The 26,048-nt window shown below is 40.5% G+C and overlaps 1 protein-coding gene and 1 long non-coding RNA gene across 2 annotated transcripts; both read left to right on the top strand.

Annotated features, from left to right (window-relative positions):
* Nucleotides 1–14,914: 14,914 nt before the first annotated feature.
* Nucleotides 14,915–17,770, top strand: LOC104097768 (uncharacterized). The gene is made up of 2 exons (XR_686608.4): nucleotides 14,915–15,320; nucleotides 17,068–17,770. It is a non-coding gene; the product is annotated as an uncharacterized lncRNA (long non-coding RNA).
* A 1,447-nt stretch (nucleotides 17,771–19,217) lies between these two features.
* Nucleotides 19,218–19,766, top strand: LOC138902675 (uncharacterized). The gene has a single exon (XM_070190563.1). It carries the CDS (start codon nucleotides 19,218–19,220, stop codon nucleotides 19,764–19,766), a length of 549 nt encoding a protein of 182 aa, XP_070046664.1.
* The last annotated feature ends 6,282 nt before the right edge of the window (nucleotides 19,767–26,048 follow it).

Here is a 26,048-nt window from a genome sequence, read left to right as displayed (position 1 = left end):
CACATTTCAAATACATAATTCTCGACACTTTGCTTACTCGGGACAATCGAATTTATTGGGAACAACTCGGAACATGGGAATAAGGAACTTGATCCAACCATACTTGAAACTTACGGGAACATAATGGCATTCAATTCTAAGAGAGTAGTTTAGCCAGCACACCTTGTTTGAGCATTCCTCAAGTTACTATAATGTCCCGACATTTCTACCAATAACAATCTATAGGAAGATAGCGAAAATCGGATAATAATTAGAAGGATTCTCATGGTGTAACCCTCTTAGAAATTTTGTCAAACCCCTAGTATGCAAAATAGACTGCAAAGCTCTACAATGGTAATCCCTTCCTCCCTCAACCAATTTCAACAAGAGACTACACATAATAGTTCATTAACCCCACATACTACAAGCCATTGGCACGTGCATGGCCTAATTCCAATCCCACAATATACTTAGACCCTAAAATAACTTGCATGGGTTGTATAGGACAGTAACTTACCCGGATAGATGGTGGTCTATTAAATGATTCCCTTGAATCTTCAAGACTGGGGTAGGGATTGATGATCAATGCACTTGGGGCTCCTTCATCCCTTTCTAAAGCACTCCCCTCTCTCTACAATATGTGTTTAAACCGGCAAAAATAACCCTAAAGTCGTTTTATAAGAAATGGGGCTGTGTTTGTACACGGTCAGAATCGAGCTTGCCTAATTTCATACTACTAACCGAAATCGGGACGGAAGATCAAGGCCCGGCCCCAGTTATATCGGAACATGGTACGGAGATAGATTGGTAAGCTCATGGATCACTGGCCGATCAGGATCGAGGTCAATTCGAGACCGAGGCGAGAAAGAGCAAGATCAAAGGAGGCCTGCTACGCTGAATAACGGAAAGCCAAGATATCCGTGATCGGGCGAGGATAGTGGCGGAAATCACGGCACACATCGAGTTAGGATCATATATTTAGCCTATCATGAGATTTACTTCTGTAATTAGAAATATACCATAAATAGGGTTCTTCTGCTATATAAAGAGGGTCTCAATCATTTTGTAAAAAAAAATACATTCACGCACAATGAGGCAATATATTATATTTTCTCTTGCAAGCTCTGCTGTTAAAGTCCATACTTTTTAATAGCATACTTAGCTGGTTCGAGGGCAGTCTAGCTCGAGGGCCGTGGTTGTTCATCATATTGGTTAGCTTTATTTACAATTAATCCCTAACATTAATTCTGGCCTTTATCAGTTTGTGCTAAGTGAAATCACATATTCTTAAAACCACTTATAAGTTTAATTGTTGTCCATTTTTAAGGCAAAACAGTTTGGCGCCCACCGTGGGGCTAAGGATAATAGTGATTGTTTGGTACAATTTTTTCGTAACACACATAATTTTACGCTTGTTCTTTTAAATGTCTTTGATTCCAGGATCAACATGTCAAACTCTTAAGTAGCACTCACACACAAAGACGATGGCATCGGTCTCTATGGAGAGAATGACAACAAAGCCGCCCCAGGAAATGGAGTACCTCAAGTAAACCCCGATGGAGTTCCGACCGTTGATTCAATTGACGTCAGCTCCCATATTACTATTAATGGGAATTTGGTGCCGATCCTGAAAATAGAGTCCGCAAAGATGTTCGAATAGCTGATCAGAACGCACAGAGCAGTGGAGAAGGTGGGATTAGCCTTCGAATGATATTCGAAATGTTGCAGACTCAACAAGATGCAATAGCACAACTCCAGAATCAGAATCGTACAACAAGCAGGATCGAGATCGAGCCATCGCAAGAAATTGTTCATTGAGCCGAATCGGTATCAAAGAAATCGAATGGAGGAGAACCAGAGACCAATCCTGCTATCATAAAGATGCTTGAGGATCTAACGAAGCGAATCAAAATTGGAGAAAAAAGGATCGAGGAAAGCGATAAGAAAGTGGAAATTTTTAATTCTAGGGTTGACCAAATCCCGGGGGCATCACCGGTGTTGAAGGGGCTTGATTCAAAAAAGTTTGTCCAAAAACCTTTTCCCCCGGGTGCGGCTCTGAAGCCAATCCTCAAGAAGTTCTGTATGCCCGAGATCCCGAAATATAACGAGATAACAGATACAAATGAGCACGTTACTAAAGAAGTTCCCCGTGCTCCATTAAGGGAAATGACTTGGAAGATGACGAGATTGTGTCTGTGTTGCTGAAGAAGTTCGGGGAAACACTATCGAAGGGAGCTATGATATGGTACCATAATTTACCACCTAATTCTATTGATTCGTTTGCTATGCTTACAGATTCTATTGTGGAGGCACACGCCGGAGCTATCAAGGTAGCCACAAGAAAATCGGACTTTTTCAAGGTAAGGCAAAAAGACAACGAGATGCTCAGGGAATTTGTGTCTCGGTTCAAAATGGAACATGTGGATTTTACATCGGTCACCAACGATTGGGCCGTTCAAGCCTTTACTCAAGGCCTCAATGCTCGAAGTTTCATAGCTTCACAACAGCTAAAACAGAATTTGATCGAGTATCCAGCTGTCACTTGGGCCGATGTGCATAACTGGTATCAGTCGAAGATCAGGGTCGAGGATGATCAATTGGGGGCTCCAACCAGTTCAGTTTATCCTAACATGCCCGTGGAAAGAGTTAAAGGGACTTCGACCGGGAACCGCGGTCAAACATAGATAGATATCAGCCATACGGTGGAGATCGGAGATATAATGGCCTTGTACGAAATCGCGTTCCGAATGATAGAAGGAATGATCGAGGACAGAGCTCCCGAGGGCTCATGAGCAAGAATGGTTTTGATAATAATGCCGGATCTAAAGAAGCACCTCGATTATCAGAATATAACTTCAATGTAGATGCTTCTGCCATAGTGTCGGCCATTGGACATATCAAAGATACTAGATGGCCTCGACCTCTGCAGACCGATCCGGCCCAGATAAATCTCAACCAAATATACAAGTATCATGGTACCCATGACCATAAAACAGAATATTGCAGATAGCTAAGGGAGGAAGTAGCCTGATTGTTCAACGAGGGGCACCTTCGGGAATTCTTAAGAGATCGAACCAAGAATCACTTTAAAAATAGAGATTCAAACAAGCAGAACGAGCAAGAAGAGCCACAGCACGTGATTCACATGATCGTAGGAGGGGTCGATATTCCACAAAGACCAGTGTTTAAATGCACCAAAGTGACGATCATAAGAGAAAAGCGAGCACGGGATTACTTACCAGAAGAAACTTTGTCTTTCAACGACGAGGATGCGGAAGGGATCAAACAACCTCATAACAATGCATTGGTAATATCTGTCCTTATTAATAAAATTCATGTTAAACGTGTTTTGATTGATCCAGGTACAAGATCAAATTGTGCCCACAGCTCGAGTACTTAACGACTTCAATATGGCGAGCGAAACCACAAAACGTGAGATTATCTTGCCAGTGAACGTGGTCGGGACCATCCAAGAAACAAAGTTCCATGTAATTGAGGGTGACATGAGGTACGACGTCCTACTCAGAAGCCCTTGGATCCATAACATGAGGGCAGTGCCTTCGATCCTTCACCAAGTTCTGAAGTTCCCGACGTCGGAGGGAGTCAAAATAGTGCACGGGGAGCAACCCGCCGCCAAGGAGATGTTTACGATCGATGAGGTGACACCAGTATCGACACTTTCATCAGCAAAGGGATCGAATTCAAAGGGAGAGCTGGAAGTCAAATAGCAACCACAGTCGCCAGCATAGGCCCAACCGAAGAAAGGGGAAATTTATGAGGATGATGACTATATGATCCCCCGATCCTTCATAAACCCCAATGATTCTGATGCCACAAAACCAACGGTCAAAGAGCTGGAACTCCAGAGCTCAGGAAAAAGCTTATTCAATTCCTTAAAGCTAATATGGATTATTTTGCCTGGTCCCACCTCGATATGGCAGGGGTCCCGTCGGAAATTACCACTCACAAGTTGAGTCTAGATCCAAAATTCCGCCGGTTGAAGCAAAAATGAAGGGCCCAGTCCGAGATCAAACATGCCTTCATCAAGGACGAGGTAACCAAACATCTCAAAATAGGATCCATTCAGGAAGTAAAGTATCCCAAATGGCTAGAAAATGTAGTGGTATTCCCGAAGAACGGAAATAAACTTAGAATGTGCGTAGACTATAAGGACTTGAACAAGGCCTGCCATAAGGATGCTTTTCCTTTGCCGAATATTGATCGCATGATCGATGCCACGGCCGGCAATGAGATTCTCAGTTTTCTCAATGCCTACTCCAGGTACAATCGAATACAGATGAACCCGGAGGAGCAGGAAAGGACTTAGTTCATCACTAAATACGACACCTATTATTATAACGTAATGTTGTTCGGAATAAAAAAATGCTTGTGAACCTTATCAACGCCTAGTGAATCTAATGTTCGAAGAGCAAATAGGGAAATCTATGGAAGTTTATATTGATGACATGCTAGTTAAGTACCTCGGAGCAAAGTAACATTTAAAGCATTTACGGGAAACCTTCGATATACTGAGGAAATACAATATGAAGCTTAACCCAGAAAAGTGCGCATTCGGGGTTGGCTCGGGCAAGTTTCTCGGCTCCATGGTATCCAATCGGGGAATTGAGATTAACCCCGATAAATCAAAGCTATCGAGAATATCAAGGTCATAGATAATGTAAAGGTCGTGCAAAGGATGACCGGGCGCATAGCCGCCCTGGGGTGATTCATTTCGATGTCCTCAGACCAGAGTCAACGATTCTTCTTGTTTCTTATGAGGAAGAACAATTTTGCATGGACCCCAGAATGTCAGCAGGCCTTGGAAGAATTAAAACGTTACCTGTCAATCCCACCACTTCTTTACACCCCGAAAGCAGATGAGCAACTCTACTTATACTTAGCATTCTAGGAAATAGCGGTAAGTGGGGTCCTAGTTCGAGAAGAGCAAGGTACACAATTCCCTGTTTACTATGTAGTCGAACCTTAGGTTAGGCCGACATCTGGTACCCACACTTAGAAAAATTAGCGCTTGCTTTAATAAGCACCTCTAGGAAATTAAAACTATATTTTCAATGTCATGTGATTTGTGTTATAACTACCTATCCCCTTCGCAATATCTTGCACAAACCCGAACTTTCGGGTCGACTGGCCAAATGGGTTGTCGAAATCAGCGGGTATGATATCGAGTATCAATCCCGAACGGCCATCAAATCTAAAATCTTGGCAGAATTCGTGGCCGACTTTATGCCAGCCCTCGTGCCCGAGGTCAAAAGGGAACTATTATTAAAATCGGGTACGTCATCCGGGGTGTGGACCCTCTTCATAGACGGTGCTTCGAATGCGAAAGGGTCCGGGCTGGGCATCGTTTTGAAGCCACTCACGGGTGACATAATTAGACAATCTATTAGAACTTCGAAGTTAACTAACAATGAGGCCGAATATGAGGCCATGATTGCAGGTCTCGAGCTGGCTAAACGTTTGGGAGCAGAGGTCATCAAGTCCAAATATGATTCTCTACTTGTGGTAAATCAAGTCAACAGAACTTTCGAAGTCCGAGAAGATCGAATGTAGAGATACTTGGACAAGCTACAAGTAACTTTGCACCGGTTTAAAGAGTGGACCTTACAACACATACAACGAGAACAGAGATGCCCTGGCAAACTTGGGATCATCGGCCGAGGATAACGAACTTAACTCGGGGACTGTCGTACAACTCTCGAGAACAGTAATCAAAGAAGGCCACACCAAAATAACTCTACAAGCCTGACCTGGGATTGGAGAAACAAGTGCATTGAATACCTAAAGAACGGGAAACTCCCATCAGATCCGAAGGAGTCAAGGACTCTACGCACGAAAGCAGCGCGATTCGCTTTGGCCGAGGATGGAACGCTATTCAGGAGGATGTTCGATGGGCCATTGGCGATATGTTTGGGACCAGGAGACACTGACTATATCCTGCGGGAGATTCACGAAGGCACTTGTGGGAACCACTCCGGTGCCAAATCACTGGTTCACAAAGTTATCAGAGCAGGGTATTATTGGGCTGATATGGAAAAGGATACCAAAGAGTTCGTCCGAAAATGCAACAAATGCCAAAGGTATGCGCCGATGATTCACCAGCACGGGGAGCAGCTCCACTCGGTCTTATCCCCATGGTCATTCATGAAATGGAGAATGGATATCGTCGGCCCTCTACCATCGGCTCCAGGTAAAGCTCAGTTTATTTTATTTATGACTGATTATTTTTCTAAGTGGGTTGAAGCACAAGCTTTCAAGAAAGTCAGAGAAAAAGAAGTCATAAATTTCATTTGGGACCACATTATATGTCGATTCGGGATGCCTGCCGAGATTGTGTGAGACAATGGGAAATAATTCATCGGCAGCAAAGTGACTAAATTTCTCGAGGATCACAAGATTAAAAGAATTCTATCAATGCCATACCATCCCAGCGGGAACGAACAAGTCGAATCGACTAACAAAACCATTATTCAAAATCTTAAAAAGAGATTGACCGACGCTAAGGGAAAATAAAGAGAGATATTGCCCGAGGATCTTTAGGCGTACCGCACGACGTCGAAATCCAGCATGAGGACAACACCGTTCTCTTTGGTTTATGGAGCTGAAGCTATTATCCCGGTCAAGATCGGGGAACCTAGCCTCAGGTTTCGATATGCAACAGAAGAATCGAATAATGAGGCCATGAATACGAGCTTAGAATTATTGGATGAAAGACGCGAGGCCGCCTTCGTTCGATTGTTCGCACAAAAACAGCGGATCGAAAGGTACTAAAACAGAAGAACCAATCTTCGACACTTTAAAATTGGGGACTTGGTGCTAAGGAAAGTCACCCTCAACACTGAAACCCGAATGAAGGAAAATTGGGTCCAAATTGGGAAGGGCCATATCAGGTCCTCGATATCATCGGAAAGGGATCCTATAGGCTTAGCCCAATGAATGGCGAACAATTACCAAAGAATTGGAACGTATCACTCCTAATGTGATACTACTGCTAAGGTACGACCTTCTCTATTTTCATTTATATTTTAAGTTAACCAATTGAAGTTGTTCGATCGAGGACAGCGATGGATTTTTAACAAGGAGTCTTTAGGTCTGAAAGCAAGCGTTGCACTCTTTTTCCCTTAGACAGGTTTTTTTCCAAATGGGTTTTTTTCGGTGAGGTTTTTAACGAGGCAACAATTGTTCGTACTAACATAGAACAATTCAACAGTATCTGAGGCTTCTCTATAATCAACCTCGAATATTGTGGGGGGCATCACCCCCTAATGTAAACTTTGTTGCAAGGAAATCACTTCGTGATATCTGGGTCTCAATAGGTAAATTTTGTAAGGGCCAAACGGTCGAGTGAACCGTGCGCATATAGGTTGCTAAATCCCTGACATCAAACATGTACGCGTGTATCTATTAAGAGAAGTAATTTTTCCTTGCCAAATATCTCATGTCTTAAAAAAATTTACTTTACAAATTCATACTTTTGATCTATTTTGTAAACAGGCTTAAGGGTCGATCACAACTGAAGTTCGAATAACTAACCCCACATTTAGGGACTGTCGTCCAAAGAATAGACGCAATAAATAGAAGAGATCGAATTATTAAAATCTCGAGATTATAAGACCTTAAAAAGGCAAACCTCGATTTTTATAGGCCACGGCCGCCCCACTCAGGGACTGATAATTCGGGCAAGCTCAAAGTAAAATGGGAAAATAAGCCCAAGGGGCCAATCCTGAATTAAAAGGCTACGGCCAAATTAACACGGCTCGGAGACGTCCGAATTCCGTAACAAAAGAGGCCTTCAAGCATTTTCACAGCCGGTTCTAAAAGTCTACCCTCGGCGTAATCCTAATACTTAAGATATTTTCAAGAAAAAATGTCGATAAATATCGAACTCCGATAACGCCTAAACCCAGAAAGGCATTAAAGCAAGAATTTGTTCGATCTCTCAAACACGACTTCATTATTTAATGTTAAGGCATTACAACCTTTGCGAAAATGAATTCTTAAAAGCCAAAAAAGGGTAGAAATCCTTATATATGTTAAAACGATCGTTCTACAAAGGTCAGATTGGCCAAATACTAAAGCCTAAGGGCTATTCTCACTTCTAGCTCGAAATATCACTCTTACTTGGCTTCTAACTCGAGTTCGAATAAATTTCCACTCGGGAACTATTCTTCAAGCCTAAGGGACACCTGATTTCGAATTCGAGATAACATTCTCACTCGAACATCAAACTCAAAGACTACCTTATTCCGAGTCCGGATAAATGATCTCACTAGGCTCCGATTTATCAAAAACTACCTCAGGTTAAGTTCGAATGTCTGATCTGGGATCGTTGAATACAACCATATAACTGTGCGCTAAAGTACTTAGACATTTGCATAAAATAACTAAAAGAAAACGGATTCCGGAACCATGGAAAGAAACAAATTTTCATATATCAAAGTTTTTCTTTACAAAGGCCGATCATCCCCAAAGCAAAAATGAAAATTACTAAGCCTAAGCAGCATGGTAATTATCAGAGAAAGTTTTTTCACCCTCGGAGTCTTCTCTACCAGATCCACTCGCATTCTCGGAACCCTCGTCAGGAAATTCTAACTTACGAGCCTTTGCTTCCTCAACCTTGGTGATCTCGAGTTCGGCGGATATGTCAAAACTTTGCTCAATGACCCCTTCGAGAGCCTCCCTTCGGGCCTGCCACTTCGAATGATCCACCATGCCCCTGGCCTTCTCGAGAGTGGCTTCAGTGTCGACTTTGTATTGGGCCGAAGTAGCCTGCGCCTTAGAATTGGGCACGGCCGCTTCAAATCTGGAAACCTCGAGCTCTTTGACCAAATTGGATAAATTAAACTCGAGCTCCTCGACCTTTGGAGAATTGGCCTGAACCGAGACATTCTCTTTTACATATCAAAGCTGTGACTTTGCCGAATCCAGCTCTGCTCGAGAGGTTTCCTTCTGTGCGGCCAGAATGTCCATGCATACCTTGAACTCTTCGACCTCAGCTCGCACTGCATCTATTTGCATTTGGAAATCCTTGATCTGTTCAAACCTTTGTCGAACCTGTAGAAATGGATCGTTAGTCGTTATCTCCAACTCAGCCTCGCTGTCACGAAGAACTCATAATACCTGCTCGGCACGCTCTTCTTGAGCCTCCACCAGGTCTACCTGAAGCTTCTCACTAAGATGCTTGTAAGTATCACATTTCTCCGTGAGGCCCTGGACCTTGGCCTTGCTTTGCTCTCGGATTCGGAGAAAGCCCTCGTGGTGCAACACCGAAACCTATGAGAAAGGAAAAAAATGTTATAGATATCTACAATTCTAAGCCATAAAAAGATAGTGGCCCTTAAACTTAACCGATTCAGAGCATGCTGGGCCTCATTAAACAAATAGGCAACGTCCACTGCATCCATTTTTTCTTGGTCCTCTTCAGTGACCAAGCATCAAAGATAGCTTGACACCCCTATGGGGGTAGAGAAAACTTGAGTATCTTTCGGGATCGAGATTATAAGAGGCCGCTTATGTTCGGGGTCAACGCTGGGGGCCGGGAATTGGTCGGTCAGTGTATAGCTCGAGGACGCCTCATTCTAGTTCTTCCTCGGTATGTTCGAATCGCCCAAACCGGTGACATCTTCCACGTTAGCGAAACAGTCATGGAAAAAATCTTCCTCTCCGTGGGCTCCCTCTCAGTGACAAGTCTCTGCAGCCCGAGCATCACATATTATCGAATCTGGAACTGGAGGGAATGAGCAGGAGTCCCCGATCACTAGTGCCCCAAGTGAGTCTTTAGAGGCATAGTCTTCATTCCGGGAAGCCTCGAGCTCGGTTTCTTCACCGACCTCGATCGCCTCCTCAGTAACCTCCCCGCCTCGATGTAAGGCATCTTCGCCTTCTTCTGGCTCGGGCTCGTCGGATCGGGGCAAAGCTGCTTCAGCTCCCACCTATCGAATAGTTCTTTAAAGCTCGGTGCCAGCTCGCATACGAGTCATCAATTCAGAGTTTTCTTCTTCTTCGTATTCATCTTCGGTCCCATCCCTTATCCATTGGGCGGACTCCAGGCATACGTGGATGACATTCCTCTTAGGCTTACGGGGCCTCTTGACCAGCGTTTTCTTTTCCGAGCCTGGAGGACTCAGAGCCTCTTTTCTCTTCTTCTCTTTGCTCTGCTTCGGGGCGGATGGGGGGAGAAGTGCCTCTTCATCAGTAGAGGAGGCCCTCATGGGCGCATCCTTCCCGAGACCTGCAGAATGATAAATATAAGTTAATACAATAACAAAACCCGAATAGAATCCTTTCTAAGGAAAGAAGATTACTATGGTTATGGGCCTCCCATTGGACCTTTGATAACTCTATACAGGCATGCTCAGAGTAAGATTTTTGTGATACTAACCCCTCGACCCATTGCCTCAGGTCGGGGATCACTACTGGCACAACGGCCATAGCTACAACACAAAAAAACATAGATAAGGGAAAGGCAAGAAACAAAACGGAGATATGAATAATCAAAAGCAAAACGGTACTTACGTTTCATGTTCCACTTTTCGGGGAACAACATGTCTTTGGAAGGGATTAAATCCGAAGTCTGTTTTTGAACAAATCTACCCATCCAACCTCGGTCGCGGGTCTTATCTATGCTCAAGAACGGGGGTTTGGTGGCTCGGCGGTGAAGCTTAATCATGCCTCCAAGATAAAGCCGGGGACCGTAAAGGAGCATAAGGTGATCGAGGGTAAAAGGATAGCCCTCGATCTTGCTTGCAAAGAATCGAAAAGGATTATGATCCTCCAGAACGACGGATGGATTTGTCCTAGAGTGACATCGTACCTCTTGCAGAAGGCAACGATAATGGGATCTAAGGGAGCTATCGTGAAGGGGTAAGTATAGACACATAGATACCCCTCCACGTGAGTTGCGATGGATTCCTTAGGGGCAAGAATTACTACATCCTTTCCTACCTAGTTGCACTCCTCCTTCACCTTCTCGAGGAAACCTTCCGTAATCGTACACACGTACCTCGACATCGGCTCACATCAACCTGGAATCAGGGGTGTGTTCTGCACCTTGAAATCAACAGCAGTAGCATACTTCGTCGGAACGAAGTCCTAAAGGGGATGTTCCGCTGCGGCCGTGACGCCGGCGGACTTTGATGAAGAGGCAATTTCCTTATAAGGGACAGTTTTAGAGGTGTTGGCCATTTTTATGAACATGGAAGAACAGGGATTAGGATATTTGGTGTTTTAAAAAGAGGTTAGGAATAAAACTTGAAGATTTGCAAATGAGGAACTTGAGGAATGCAAGGTGCTTTGAAGATTAGAGCAGAAGAGATTGAAAGTAAAATTTGAAGGAGTAGAAAAAAGTTCTATCTATGGGTTCCATGACGATGGTTCAAAGTTGCTAGTGGCCGACCGACAACTGACGCGCCATAAATGCCTGGGAAACTGAACCGATGGGACGTTTCGGTCACCCCTGCCGCTTATGTTGCAATGCTTATGATATGATAAATCGATGGTAGATTCGAAGACTCAATTCATTTCTTGTCATTGCACTCCATAAAACGAGGGGACTATCTATATACGTCAGAATCGGGCTTATCAAATTTCATACGACTAACCGAAATTGGGACGGAAGATCAAGATCCGGCCCCAATTATATCTGAACATGGTACGGAGATGGATTGGTAAGCTCGTGGATCACTGGCCGATCAGGATCTAGGTAAATTTGAGACCGAAGCGAGAAAGAGGAAGATCGAAGGAAGCCTGCTACGCCAAATAATGGAAAGCCGAGATATCCGTGATCGGGCGAGGATCATGGCGGAAATCACAGCATATATCGAGTTAGGATCGGATATTTAGCCTATCATGGAATTTACTTCTGTAATTAGAAATATACCATAAATAGGGTTCACCTGCTATATAAAGAGGGTCTAAATCAAGTTGTCAAAAATATACATTCACGCACAATAAGGCAATATATCATATTTTCTCTTACAATCTCTGTTGTTAAATTCCATACTTTTTAATAGCATACTTAGCTGGTTCGAGGGCAATCTAGCTCGAGGGCCGTGGTTGTTCATCATATTGGTTATCTTTATTTACAATTAATCCCTAGCATTAATTCTGACATTTATCAGTTTGTGCCAAGTGAAATCATATATACTTAAAATTACTTATAAGTTTAATTGTTGTCCGATTTTAAGGCAAAACATGGTTATAAAATAGGAAAATTGACCCTCCGAACTCAGGTTTGCGGTCGCATAATGGACCGCATAACAGATATGCGGCCCGAAAAATGGGCTGCGAAAATTATGCCAAAAATTGGGCTGGTCTGGATTGGTATGCAACAGGTCTTGCGGTTCGCAGACCACTTATGCGGCCGCAGAATGGACCGCAGAATGACCCAACAAATGTCTTCATGCCAAATCTACGACAGAAAATGCTGATCGCGAAATGGATATGCGATTGCAGAATGGGTCGCAAAACGACCTTCAAAATTCAACAAATTTCCTGCCCAACTCCATGATGATTATGCGGCCCGTAAAATAGTTTTGCGGTCGTGAAATAGACTGCTGAATTACCTTCTTCTGCCAGATATTTCCATCAACTCCTTAGTGCTTCCTTCAACCCAAAAAGTTCGTAACGAGGTGAGCTTGCGAGCCACGAAGACTTTCTACAGTCCTCAAACACATATGCCTACCTCGGCACCATGAAACCTTAAATTCCTTGGCAAAATTTTACGGGGCCTTACATTCTAAGAATAGAGTCATGTATGAAAGTTGCGTGTTTACTCGTTTCGTTGTATCATATGGATCATGGCAAAGGGAAAGAAGGGAAAGTCTTAACATATCTTATCACAGTCTATCCAATGACCACATTGAACTCGCCTCATCGGACTTTAATCTACAAAAACGATAATAATACTATCATTAAGCTACAAATGATGCAACTATCGTACAACGAATGACAAGCTCATTTTACATTAAAACGGACAACATTTCCCACGTTTTCCTTGTTTTTCCCAAGTCCATTAAAATAACAAGAACACATACAACCTTCAAATATATACCTTCATCACCGCAACACACCCAACAGCCCAACAACACCAATCAATATACACAACAACAAGAGCATAAATGTGACCAATAAAACTACTATTTTAACCCGACTAGCGGCAAGCTTGGATTGGAACCGAACCCAAACTCTTTTTCCCATATCCCTCGTACTTACAACACAATCAATAGGTCTAGAATATGAAAATATATATTGACATGACATTCCAACCTTTTATCCATCATAAAAGTAACATCAAATAACCCAACAAGATATAATAATAACATGGACAACTTCTAGGTATTGTGCGGTTGCTTCTTCTCCTATTTACAACATCATAAACATACTCAACATATTGGCAAGTATGAGAAAATTATAACCAAGCTATTCCCCATGATTTCCAGCCATATGAAGTCATATACACAACTCCAAAACAGTCCAATAAAAGACAATAGCTTCTCATACAACTTCAAGTTCTATCTTGTAATTCTTCATCAAAACAACTTAACAAAGACATAGATAAGCTTAAGCCCAAGAAATACGGTCTTATACATACCTTAAATAATCAGAACAAACTCGAACCAAAGCTTCTCTTAGCTTACAAGCACCCTTAAATACATCACAACACCATAGAGACTCTCTTCTTCACTTAGGCTAACCTTTGAGGTTAGGTTTAGGTAAAACCACCTTGGATTTGACTTGGAACCTTGGAGAACTGTTATGGAAGTGTTGAGAGAGTTTGGGAACTTTACTTGGTCGAAAATTATAAAAAAAATGAGCCGTCCAACCCCTTTAAAATGTTCAAGGGTCGTCCACCGCCTAAGTGGGTCCCATTGGGAGTTGCTTGCGCGGTCTCACAAAAAGCAAATATCTCTCTACTCGGATGTCGTATCGATAAACGGTTTAATGTGTTAGAAAATAGACTTAAAGATATTCAATTTGGTAGGTGGATCATCCCATAATTTCAAGTATATTGGGAGAAAAGCGCAGCTACATTTGACCTAGTTTTCAGCACATTTACGAATGTAACTTTTGATGACCTTTGCCAACTTTTGTTCTACATCTTGCTTGACTTCAAAACGTAATACATGTCTATCATACGATTAAAATAACTCATAACATAACCTCCTTGTAATGTTAAGAGCCCTAGTATCACCCCAAAAGCACATGTTATAATATTCTCAACTTGTCGACAATCGACGAAACATATTTTCTTTAATTTGTTTAGCTTCTAAGCCTTTCAGCCCTCTTGGTACTTGTTATCCACGATCTTAAAGATTTGTAACCTCCAAGATAACATGATTAACTTACTTTATGTACTTTCAAAGATGATCTCATTTCTGAACTTACATCAATTGACTTACGACGTACTCTCACATACGAAAACATAGGGTGTAACAGATTCAATAAGTCTATACTTGTAATTGTTGAAATTAAATTATGGTGGCTATAATTTTAATACCATTTCCAGCCATTCCAATCAAAAGCCCACAAAATTGGCCCAAATAGTGCCCCTGACATGTCCAGGCCCAAGTCCAATTCAACAATCCCTTCCCGCAATCCATGCCACACCTCCTCCACCAATCACATGCGCCATGTCAGCACCTCAAAAACACTCACAAAACAAACACACCTCTCATGGTCTGTTAATCACATTTATCAATGATCCAGATTAATCATGTTTTTCTTTCTAAAAATTAATTCCATCTGTATTAATCTCAACCGTTGGATCAAAATAATCCAATGGCTCTCGTTTAATTCCCCGAAATTATATTTTCTCTTATTTGTAGTCCAAAAAATCTTGAGCCGTCGATCAAATTGATCTAACAGCCAACATGCATTCTTCTATTATAAACGTATACAACCCCCTTAAACACTAATCATTCTATCCATCACACCAGTCGCCCTTACTCCTTTTCTCTCATCTTTCTCGTCCTCTCACACCTCTATAAGCCTCTGAAAATATAGCACTAATTTGTGCAAGGTCACTCTTACACTATTGTGAGACCTCATTCATCACTCAATGGCCTAGAATTTTGCCAAAACAATTCCTCTTTCTATCATCTCCCTTCATATCCCAAATTCTGAAACCCTGGCCCCAAAAATGGAAGTCTAGAATCTTATCATCACATCCCCTAATGAAATTATCAGGCCTTCTTTACCATATTCCCTCATTTGAATCCTCCATTAAAGCCTTGAATGCACTTCCAATTAGAATCATATTCGTAGGAATCTCCAACCTCAGCATGACCTCTGAGGATCTAGAGGTCAAATACAAGAACCTCTAGGTAAAAGTTGTATCCGGATGACAAAAAGGCTTCAACATCTAGTTCTTCATCAATTTGAGAGGGAAAAATCTCCACCGTTTCCCTCTAATTTTTTGTTCCTCTGGTTTCTTTATGTATATCGTCAATGTTTCGTCATTGTTTCTTGTCTTCTATTTTTTGAATCAGAAAATTCAAAATCTCAAACTCTAAAACCCCAATTATTTGGCTATAAATACCGGACTTTAATGCCCTTGCCAACCACGAATCAATAGAGTAAATGCACTTGAATAAAGAGTATTAAAATATCTATCGATTTACTCACGGTCTTTTCTTCTTTACTTTCATTCATTACTAATCAAGTTTATTTGTTCCTGAGCCGCCTCCGAGTACAAATTCTTAAAGGCTAAAGTTAAAAACTTGGTTTTCTGCCATAAGGAAGGTCAATGTGTTTTCATTCTATTTTGTTTCAATGTCTGAATTGTGTGCATATTAAATGAGTCTGAAGAACCTCATGTTTGATTGAAATAATGTATATTAACTAATCTTGCATGTTAACAGTTTATTTCATCAGCTATGTTTGGTTGTAAAAGCATGTTGTAGATTTTGTCTGTTTTGCATGTTAGATATCCTAGTTTTAAACAATGCATGCTTGTTAGTTTGAACTATTGCTGATCTAAGTTGTTTGTTTCTCTGTTAGCTTTAACTACAAGTGCCACTCTCAATTACCATGATACTGCCTTATTGTTATATATACCATGCCCATAAGGTTTTACTTGTTTAAAATTAAAGATAATGTGATCATCTCATCCTGCTTGATATCTTTTATTCTTCTCTGTTAGCATGACTCTTGTGATATTAATTCTAAGCCTGCACGCATTTAGTTTTGACTATTGAACATCTTGTGAAGCCTGAACATGAGTCATTCTTCCTGATCAATGTGTTTGGATATTTTGAGTGACTATCTTAGCTTGAACCTAGATTCACCTAGTCTCTAGTTCTTTTTCTAATGAGTTGATCACTAAATGTGAAGACCATGTATATATAATGAGAGTTGTTATGTTGATTCATTTGTCTTGACCTTAACAGAATATCTGGCTACTATTGGACTTTAATGAATGAAAGCCTGGTTATGTATTTACTGATTAAGGAAGAAACCTCCAACTGGAGCCTTTGTATAATGATTCTGTTTAAGTGTGTGATAAATTGGCTTAGATTGGTGTTCACATTCATGTGTAGTAAGAATGTCTATAGGGATAAGTTATATGATGAATTACTTGTGAAAGTCACAATTGCTCAGTCATGTTTTTGAAGAAGAAATTATTTGTGTATGAATGGTTGTTGATCAGATTCTGGATTCTAGGATTCATTAAAGAATTCCTGAGGTCCACGTGGCTATATATGATATACTGTTCTATATGATGTGCCTTTAATAGTTATTAGTTTACTGAGAATAGAAATCGGAATCATGTCTAGCATTCTGTTGGTTTATGTCATATTGCCTAAATTAGTGCTTCAATCATAAGTAATGTTGTATTGACATGATCTAGTATATCACCATGAGTTGTCTGTGTTTTTCTTAATTGAATTTCTTCGAATGTTATCATGATAATATGATTTGAGCCACTATCTTGGACTCTCTCTGCCAAACAACTTACTAGTGATAAATGTTTGAGTTCACTTGACCGGTTTGTTGTTAGGCCTAAGTCAACCATATTTTTTACCAAACCTCTATAGAGGAACAAATACTAATAGTTGTTGGTGTTTGCAGTGGAGCTAACATCATCACAAGGGTCCTTCCCTGGTATAAGCACTGCTCGAGATCCTAGACCCTTCAGACCATGTGAACTCTAAAGTGCCAGGAGGGTCAAATGAAATCCTTCTGAGAGGGGTATGGACCACTCTAGTCAATGGCTATGGACTTTAATTAATCTTTCGAGGATTATCATAAATAAAATTTGACTGCCTTTATTTGTTACAACTATGTTTATTTTTTATATTTTTGCCTTTACCTTTATGTGCAAATGCTAATTAAATTTCCCTTCTTCTTTTGCATGAGTACGTTGAGCTAGTAAAGTTCACTGTGAACTCTTTCCCAAGTTCAACAAAACTAGGCCGCCATTCTCCTCGTTGCATTGCTATCGCTGAAGCCTGTTGCTGATTGATTTAAATAGGCCTGATGCTTGTCGGTCCATTATAAGAGTCTAGTTCCTCCCCTCCCTTTACTTTATATCATGCCGATGTTAGCCCATTTATGTATATATTATATTATGAAACTAACACTGCTATTATATGTTCTTATCTTTACTATGATTGTTTTAGAAAATGATCTTAGTATAAGCTAATCCTGTAGGGAAAGGGTAGACGTAATTAAGATAGTTTTTCCACTTTATAAGGCTAACAATCTTCAAAACCTGACTATGTATCAACTGTTTTATCAAGTATGTTTTATTTTACTACTTGTTTTCCTCTAATGATTTTGGCAGAAGCATTTGCAGAATTGAATCAAGATAAGCTTAAATAATCTTTCAAAAGAATCTTCCATCGATCACTTAGGCAAACTCGAAAACTGAAACATTTTTGGAAAGAAAGGTGATATGGCAGAATACAATTTGGATCCGGTTTTCACAAAGATAAAAGTTGTTTTGGAAGCCAAATGACTCAGCCCAAATGAATCTTTAAACACAACCAAGATATATGTTTTTACACATTTTCTATAGCGAAAGTTTGAATATTGGTAAAAACTCATTTTTTTTTAACTTTCACACCATAAAACAACCTTTATTATTTTGAAAACACATTACAACATAGTTTTAAAATTAAACATTCCTTACTAAACTATAAACTTATTTATAAAAATAAGTATCTTTCAAATAGACTAAACACTTTATCCCTTTAATTAAACCTTCACATAGACCCACTTAGCAACCTTAACTATTGATAGACTATGATATAAATAATTCCTTCCTTATATTTTGCCTTAGTTTAAGGAGCTACTTTAATGTAGATTTTAAGGGATGCCTAACACCTTCTTCTTAGAATAATTAGAACCCTTACCCAGATTCTCGCTGGTTTGGCAGACCATTAAGATGTTGATCTTTACTCACTTATAGATATCCTAGTATGCCTTTAAATATTAGGCGGCAGCTCTTCTTTTATTAACCTTAGAGGAACCACAAGTTGTGTTCTATTTTGACCTGTGCAAAATAGGGTACAACAAGTAGTACTTCAGACTGAAAGATCGGAAGCTTTATTTTATGCTTTTGAACTGTGAGTACTAGTTGGATTCCATTGCATTCTTGGGTCATGTTGTGTCTAGTGATGTTATTAAGGTTGACCACGAGAAGATTGAGGTAGTTCAGACGGTTCAGAGTTGGCCTAGACTTACTATAGCTACAAAGATGAGGAGTTTCTTGGGTTTGGCAGGCTACTATTGTCACTTTGTGGAAAGGGTTTTCATCCATTGAAGCCCCTTTGACTAAGTTGACTCAAAAGGGTATTCCATTCAAAAGGTCCAAGGAGTGTGATGAGAGCTATTAGAAGCAAGTGACTACTTTGACTACAGCCCCAGTGTTGGTGTTGCCCTCATATTTAGGCCCGTACATGGTGTATTATGATTCTTCACACGTTGGTCGTGGTGTTGTGTTGATGTAGGAGGGTAGGGTAATTGCTTATGCATCACGACAGTTGAAGCCTCATGATAAGAGTTATTCAGTTCATGATTTGGATTTGGTAGCTATTGTGCATGAGCTGAAGATTTGGAGGCATTACTTGTATAGCATGTCATGTGAGGTTTACAATTATCATGGGTGTTTTCAAGATTTTTTCAAGCAAAAGGATTTAAATTTGAGGCAGCGGAGGTAGCTTGATTTACTTAAAGATTATGATATCACTATCTTGTATCATTCGGGTAAGGCGAATATGGTGGCAGATGCCTTAAGTAGAAAGGCAAAGAGAATGGGTAGTTTGGTATTTATTCCGGATGAGGAGACGCCTTTAGCTATGGATATTCAGGCATTGGCCAATAGATTTGTGAGGTTGGATATTTCTGAGCCTAGTAGAGTTTTCACTTATGTGGTTGCTCAGTCATCCTTGTTGGAGGGCATCAAGGTTCGCCAGTATGATGATCCACATTTGTTGGTGCTAAAGGACACGATACAACAAGACGGTGCTAAGAAGGTGGTTATTGAAAATGATGATGTTATGATAATTCAGGGTAACCTTTGTGTACCTAATGCTAATGGCTTGAGGGAGTTGATACATCAGGAGACTCAAAGTTTGCAGTATTATATCCATCCAGGTACTACGATGATGTATCATAATTTAAACAAACATTATTGGTGGCGGAGGATGAAGAAGGACATTGTTGGGCATGTTTCACAGTATTTGAATTGCCAGAAAGTTAAATATGTATATCAGAAACCAGGTGGTTTGACCAGAGGGAGCGTATTACTATGGACTTCGTGGTAGGCTTGCCTCAGATTTTAAGGAAGTTTGACGCTATTTGGGTAATTGTGGATAGGTTGACCAAGTCCGCGCAGAGAAGTTGGCAGATCTAGATCATATAGATTTTTCAGTTGCATGGTGTGCCTATTTCTATTATTTCAAACTGTGGTATTCCATTCACATCCCACTTTTAGAGAGTTGTTCAACATGACTTTGGCACACAACCGGAGCTTAGCATAACTTTCCACCCACAGACGGATGGTTAGTCCAAGGGGACTATTTAGATCCTAAAAGATATGTTGCGAACTTATGTGATTGAATTTGGAGATCATTGGGACCAGATCTCACTATTGGCGGAGTTTGCTTACAACAGCAACTATCAGTCCAGCATTCAGATGGCCCCGTATGAGGCTTTGTATGGTAGGTAGTGTCGATCTCCTATTGGTTGGTTTTAGCTTTGTGAGGCTTGGCTTTCGGGTACGAATTTTGTTCATGATTCTTTGGAGAAGGTGAAGTTGATTCAGGAGTGACTTCGAGCAACTCAATCTAGGAAGAAGAGTTATGCAAAAAGAAAGGTTTGTGATATGGCTTTCATGGAGGGTAAAAAAGTACTTTTGATGGTTTCACCTATGAATGGTGTGATGTGATTTGGGAAGAAGGTAAAGTTGAGTCCAAGAACTATTGTCCTGTTTGAAGTGTTGGCGAGAGTGGGTGAAGTTTCTTATAAGCTTCCTATGCCTCCTAGTCTTTTGGGAGTACATCCGGTATTTCATGCTCCCATGCTTCAGAGGTGTAATAATAGCAAATCACATGATTTGGATTCCATCACAATGAAGTTAGACAAGAATCTGGCTTATGAAGAAGAGCCAGTGGCCATTTTGGATAGGTAGGTTTAGAAGCTCAGGTCTAAGGAGATCCTATTGGTGAAGGTTCTTTGGAGATGCCAACCAAGAAAAGAGGCTACTTGAGGGACAAGTAAGATATACAAATCAAACATCCTCATCTCTTCAGCAATTAAGGTACATTTCTAAACTCTTTCGAGGATGAATGTTTGTTTAAGAGGTGAAGAATGTAACGACCTGATCAAACATTTTGAGTATTAAACCATGTTTCTCTATTTTAAGATTCTTGTAGGTTCATTTGATTTTATATGACTTATGGGGATGGGTGGTTTGATTTTCATGGTGTTCAGTAGTGATCTGAATACTTTGTTCCTAGTTTGAGACTTAAAGTTGGAAGAGTTGATCAATGTTTAACTTTTACGAAAATGACCCAGGATTGATGATTTGAAGATTCCAATAGATTCGTACGATAATTTTTGACTTGGTCATGTGTCTGAATTTTGTTTTAGATATTCCTAGGATATTTGGCTTTATTTGTAGAAAGTTGACAATTTGAAGAATTGGAGAGTTCTTAAGTTTGACTGATAGGTGACTTTGATGTTATCGGGCTCCCATTGTCATTCTGAGACTGAGGATAGGTTCGTGTTGTTGAATGGAACTTAAGTGCAAAGTTGGTTGAGATCCGATATGTTTAGGCATGAATCAAATGCTTGGTTGGAAGTTTAGAAGATTATGAACTTGAGAGGGTTCAACATGTGGTTTGGTCTTTGATTCTTCGATGTGTTGATTTCATGTGTTTTGAGACCTTGGATAGGTCTGGTTAGTGTGTGTGAACTTGTTGGGATGATTGGATGGGGTAACAGGGGGATTGGGTGAGTTTCGGACCACCCGAAGCATGTTTGAGATTGCTGGTGTTGCTGGTATCTAGTGTGTTCCGCTATCATGGAGCTTGTCTCGTGATCGCAATGAAGGAAGTAGTTGGGTGCTTTTGTGTTTCGCATTCGCGGGTGTAGGGACGCATTCACAAAAGGTTGAGGTAGTTGGGCATCGCGTTCACATCGAGGATCCAGGTAAAGCTTTGAGATTGCGTGTGTAAGTCCGTGATTGGAAAGAGGGAATTTCTAGTGGTTGCGGGTTGTGCTTCGCGAACGGGAGGTTGTGGCAACATTCACGAAGGGTAGTGCCGGCAGGGGTATTTTAAGTTCAAATTTTAGGATTTTGCCCATTTTTCATATTTTTGAGTTTTAGAGAAGGAGAGGAGGAGATTTCGAAGAGGGACTTCACTACTATCTTGGAGGAACATAATTTACACTTTGATTTGATCACTTATCTTAAATCTTCATGGATTTCTACACCTAAAACATGAAAGTTTAAAGTGAAATTTGAAGTTTTTGTCTATAACTTAAGAGAGTGTAAATTGATATTTTGAGTACTGATTTGGGCATTGATTTTAAAACTAAACACATATTTAGACCCATAGGGTTATGCATAACCGAGATCTACCCCTAGACTCGAGTTTATACCATGTGGGCCCGGGTTAACTATTGTTGATTTTTTAAGAATTGATTAAAGATTGAACCTTTATTATTTGAAATTGATTCCTATGATGTTATTTGACCTTATTAAATATTATTTGGTTAGTTTTGAGCCGGTTAGAGGTGATTTCTCGTCTGTGCATTGCCTCTTTTGACCCAGGGCAACCAAGATCTTGCGCCCCACCAAGCCTCGTGAGGATTACACCTCACCCTCCACTATGCCTCACAAATATTCCACCTCACCTCTTATAGAGCCTTGCGCAAGTGCTCCTGTCTGAGAAGAAAATTTGTCATGCCCCGACCTCAGGGAGCGCGACCGGCGCTCAATCGAGATACTCCGGTTAAGCAAGCCTACTTGATGCCTTCAATCCAATCTTTCGCATGAACAATATAAAAATCAATAACAAGAGATATACATGAGAAGAGTAAAGTGCTCCACATTCCTTTCCCATTATTTAAAGAGGTTCATTTATGATTTCCAAAATATTACTAGTGTATAGATATGATAAAAATATGTTTGCCAAATACTAACACTTTTAGTTTAATTTCCAACACCAAACACCACCCACATAATGTTTACGGAGCCTCTAAGTACAACCGAAGAGTAATATGGAAGTGTCGGCGACAAGGCCACGGTTATACCCCAAAACACAAAGTACAACATCAAATGACATCGGGCCCGGAGTAGAGTAGGGCTCACCAAAACCTGCTGAATAGAGAGTGACTGCTAACGAGGACCAAAGTTGACCGCTGATGAACCACCTGCATCCATTGAAGATGCAACGCCCCCGGCAAAAGGGACGTTAGTACATGTGGAATAGTACTAGAAGTAAAGCTAAATGTCCTCTTTCAAAATAGAATGCCAATATAAGAAAGGGAAAACCATAAAAACAGCAAGTCACAATCAACAATATCCAAATGCCCAGTTAAAATATAACAATTTTCAAAATACGAAAATAATATATATTTTTAGTTGGGAGATCATTAGCACCGATGTACCACCATATTTTTAGCACGGAGTCCGATCACACCCGATCGGCTAGGCCATTTCCCCACAGACAATGTGGTTTGACATGCGATGCGAAAAAAAAAGGTGTTACCAAGAGTAGTACCACCAACGTGTATGGTGTGCTGATCAGAGGCTAATAATCTCTCAACCAAAAATACTATTATTTTCGTATTTTTAAAATTGTTATGTTTTAACTTGGCATTTGGATATCATTGATTGTTACTTGATGCTTTCATAGTTTTCCCCTTCTTATATTGGCATTCTCTTTCGAAAGAGGATATTTAGCATTACATACTAGTACTATTCTATATGTACTAACATCCCTTTTGCTCGGGGTGCTGCATCTTTAATGGATGCAGGTTGTTCGTCAGCGGGCAGCTTTGATCCTCATTAACAGTTACCCTCTATTCAGCAAGTTTTGGTGAGCCCTATTCTATTCCGGGCCTTATGTCACTTAATGTTGTACTTTGTGTTTTGAGGTATAGCCAGGGCCTTGTCGTCGACACTTCCATACTACTCTTCTGTTGTACTTAGAGGCTTTGTAGACATATTGTGGGTGGTGTTCGATGTTGGGTAATGAACTAGAAGTGTTGGTATTTGTGAAACATGCGTTCCCTTGTAACTATGAACATATAATACTTTGGAAATTATCCTCATACTAAACTTCTGCACCTTACGTGCAGATCTTGGAGCTGATGTTATTGTGCATGGCGGGAGCTGGTATTAAAGATGTACATGTGTTCCGGTTTTAGCTGCCACTTGTCCTTGGTAGATTTAGAGTTGCAAATCTATTTATGTATATTTCGAACAACTGATTTATATACTTCATACCAGCTTTGTAAATTCTATGTCTTAGAAGCTCATGATTTTTACTACCAATCCTTCGGAGTCTGTATAGAAATTTAGCTATTTTACTCATTCACTCTTATTATTCTCATTTGAGTTGTGTTAGTTGTTATTTAGTTTACTTAGCGGGTAGGATTAGGTGCCATCACGATTAGTAGATTTTGGGTCGTGATATATTGCTATCAGAACTCTAGGTTCATAGGTTCTATGAGTCATGAGCAAGTGTCTAGTAGAGTCTTACGGATTGGTATGGTGATATCCATACCTATCTTCTAGAGGCTACATGGCATCTAGGATAAACTTTCCATCTTTCTTTCCTTATCGTGCGGCATTGATTCATCTTGAAGCGTATCTTTTTGAATTCCTTCCACTCAATCGTGTGTTATATGAGCGCTCGCTATCAACTGTGCATCGACGACTTGTGATTCCATGGATGAGGTGCTATATGTGTTTTTTGTGTTTTGGTGATGGACTAGTCTGGAGGACTTGAGGCAACTTTGGCTCGGTAGTTTCAATGGCGTAAGCATGTGCTTTTGGACTTATATGTCCAGTAGTATCCTCATGAGTGGGATTTATGGCTCGGTGAGTGGTAAGATGGTTATATGATGTGTAGGATGTGATTGCGGGATATGTTCAAATGGCCTGGATGTGATGATAAGAGCTTGCTTAGGATGTGGAAAGGACAATTGGGTTCTTAATTTCTGTCTTGATATGTTGTACAGTCCTGAGTAACGAGTATGTTAGGGATCTTTTAGTTGTTCATTTATAGAATGAAGTGTGTTCTTATGTCTTGTTGACAATTTCAGACTCGGGAAGATTTAGTGATTGCATAGTGGTGGTGGCCATGAAAAGGCATAGAGAAACCCTAATTTGAGGCTAAGCATGTGGGTTATCTCCTGCGGGAGGCTTCGAGGTTGTGTGATTCCTATGATGCTTATGTGAAGAGTTTTCTTTCTATTAGTGGGTTATATGTGTTACAATTCGTGTTGGAATCACTTGAGGAAGCTGGCTCGACTATCACGGGAATTGATGGAGCATAGTAGATGATTTGAAGTATTTTATGATTTGTGTTGCTTAAGCTTCAGAAGGATTTAGTTGAATTACAGTGCTGGATTATGACAGTAATGAAGTAAGGGTGTTGTGGATTATCACATGCTGTGTTTTATGGATTTGAACCATGTGGGGGAGCTTTCTATTGACGATCTGATTGCATAGTCATGTTTAAGTCTTGGTCTGAGGTATACCTGTGGATTAGTTATGATTTGAACAGGTTGGCATGGAGGGTGACTTGAGCAAGGAAATTTCTAAATGCATGATGTACTATACTTTATGGATATATGGAAACTTGAAATGACGCGGGTTATTATTCGTGGTAGAGGTAATGTGCATAGAGTAGACATTTACTCGGTTGCTTAGAGATGAGGAGTACTTCTTAGGTGTTGGTGTACTAATAGAGCACAGGTCATTCGGCTCGATTGGGCGGTGCATTTGAGATTAAAATAGGGTAGATGACTCTCGAGAAGGTTCTAGTCAGTTCAAGCTTCATATGTGGAATTTAAGGAATTTTTGGATTTGTAATAGACTAAGTTCGAAGATTTTCATTGGATGGTGACAGGACTAGCAATATTTCTGTATTAGCATTAGTTCTATATTTCAGTATTTGAATGATTAAAGAAATAGTTTCAGATTCACGAAAGGTCTCTTCAGAGTTAGCATTACGGTTGCGGTACTATTGGGTACTTAAGGGGGAATACAACAGCTTATGGGCTTTAGGACGACGTGATTCAATGGTATGGTCTCTTGTGATGAGCTTTGGTTAAGGATCGTGGTGTGCTGGCAAGAAGAAGTGTTTACTTAAAGGCAATTCAGAAGGAGCTCAGAGGAAATAGGAAAACTTGGTAGCAGGATGGATTAGTATGGTAATGATATGATAGATCGTTTTGATTTTTATGATGTGGTGAGGCTTTACCAGTTTTTTCTGCCAATACTCTTGGGTTTGGCAACCTGCGTGACTTGGTTTAGTTAGAGGGATTCAGTTCTGATGGCTTTATTATGCGTATATGGGTTTCAAAGA

Source organism: Nicotiana tomentosiformis, chromosome 12 (assembly GCF_000390325.3).
Source record: "Nicotiana tomentosiformis chromosome 12, ASM39032v3, whole genome shotgun sequence".
In the NCBI taxonomy this organism is placed as follows: Eukaryota; Viridiplantae; Streptophyta; class Magnoliopsida; order Solanales; family Solanaceae; genus Nicotiana; species Nicotiana tomentosiformis.
The sequence above is the reverse complement of the archived record's forward strand: the minus strand, read 5'-3'. Positions and strand labels throughout refer to the sequence as shown.

Bases quoted from the DNA above. Each gene is read 5' to 3' on its own strand.
- LOC138902675 (XM_070190563.1), top strand. From the start codon at position 19,218: ATGGTGGCAGATGCCTTAAGTAGAAAGGCAAAGAGAATGGGTAGTTTG.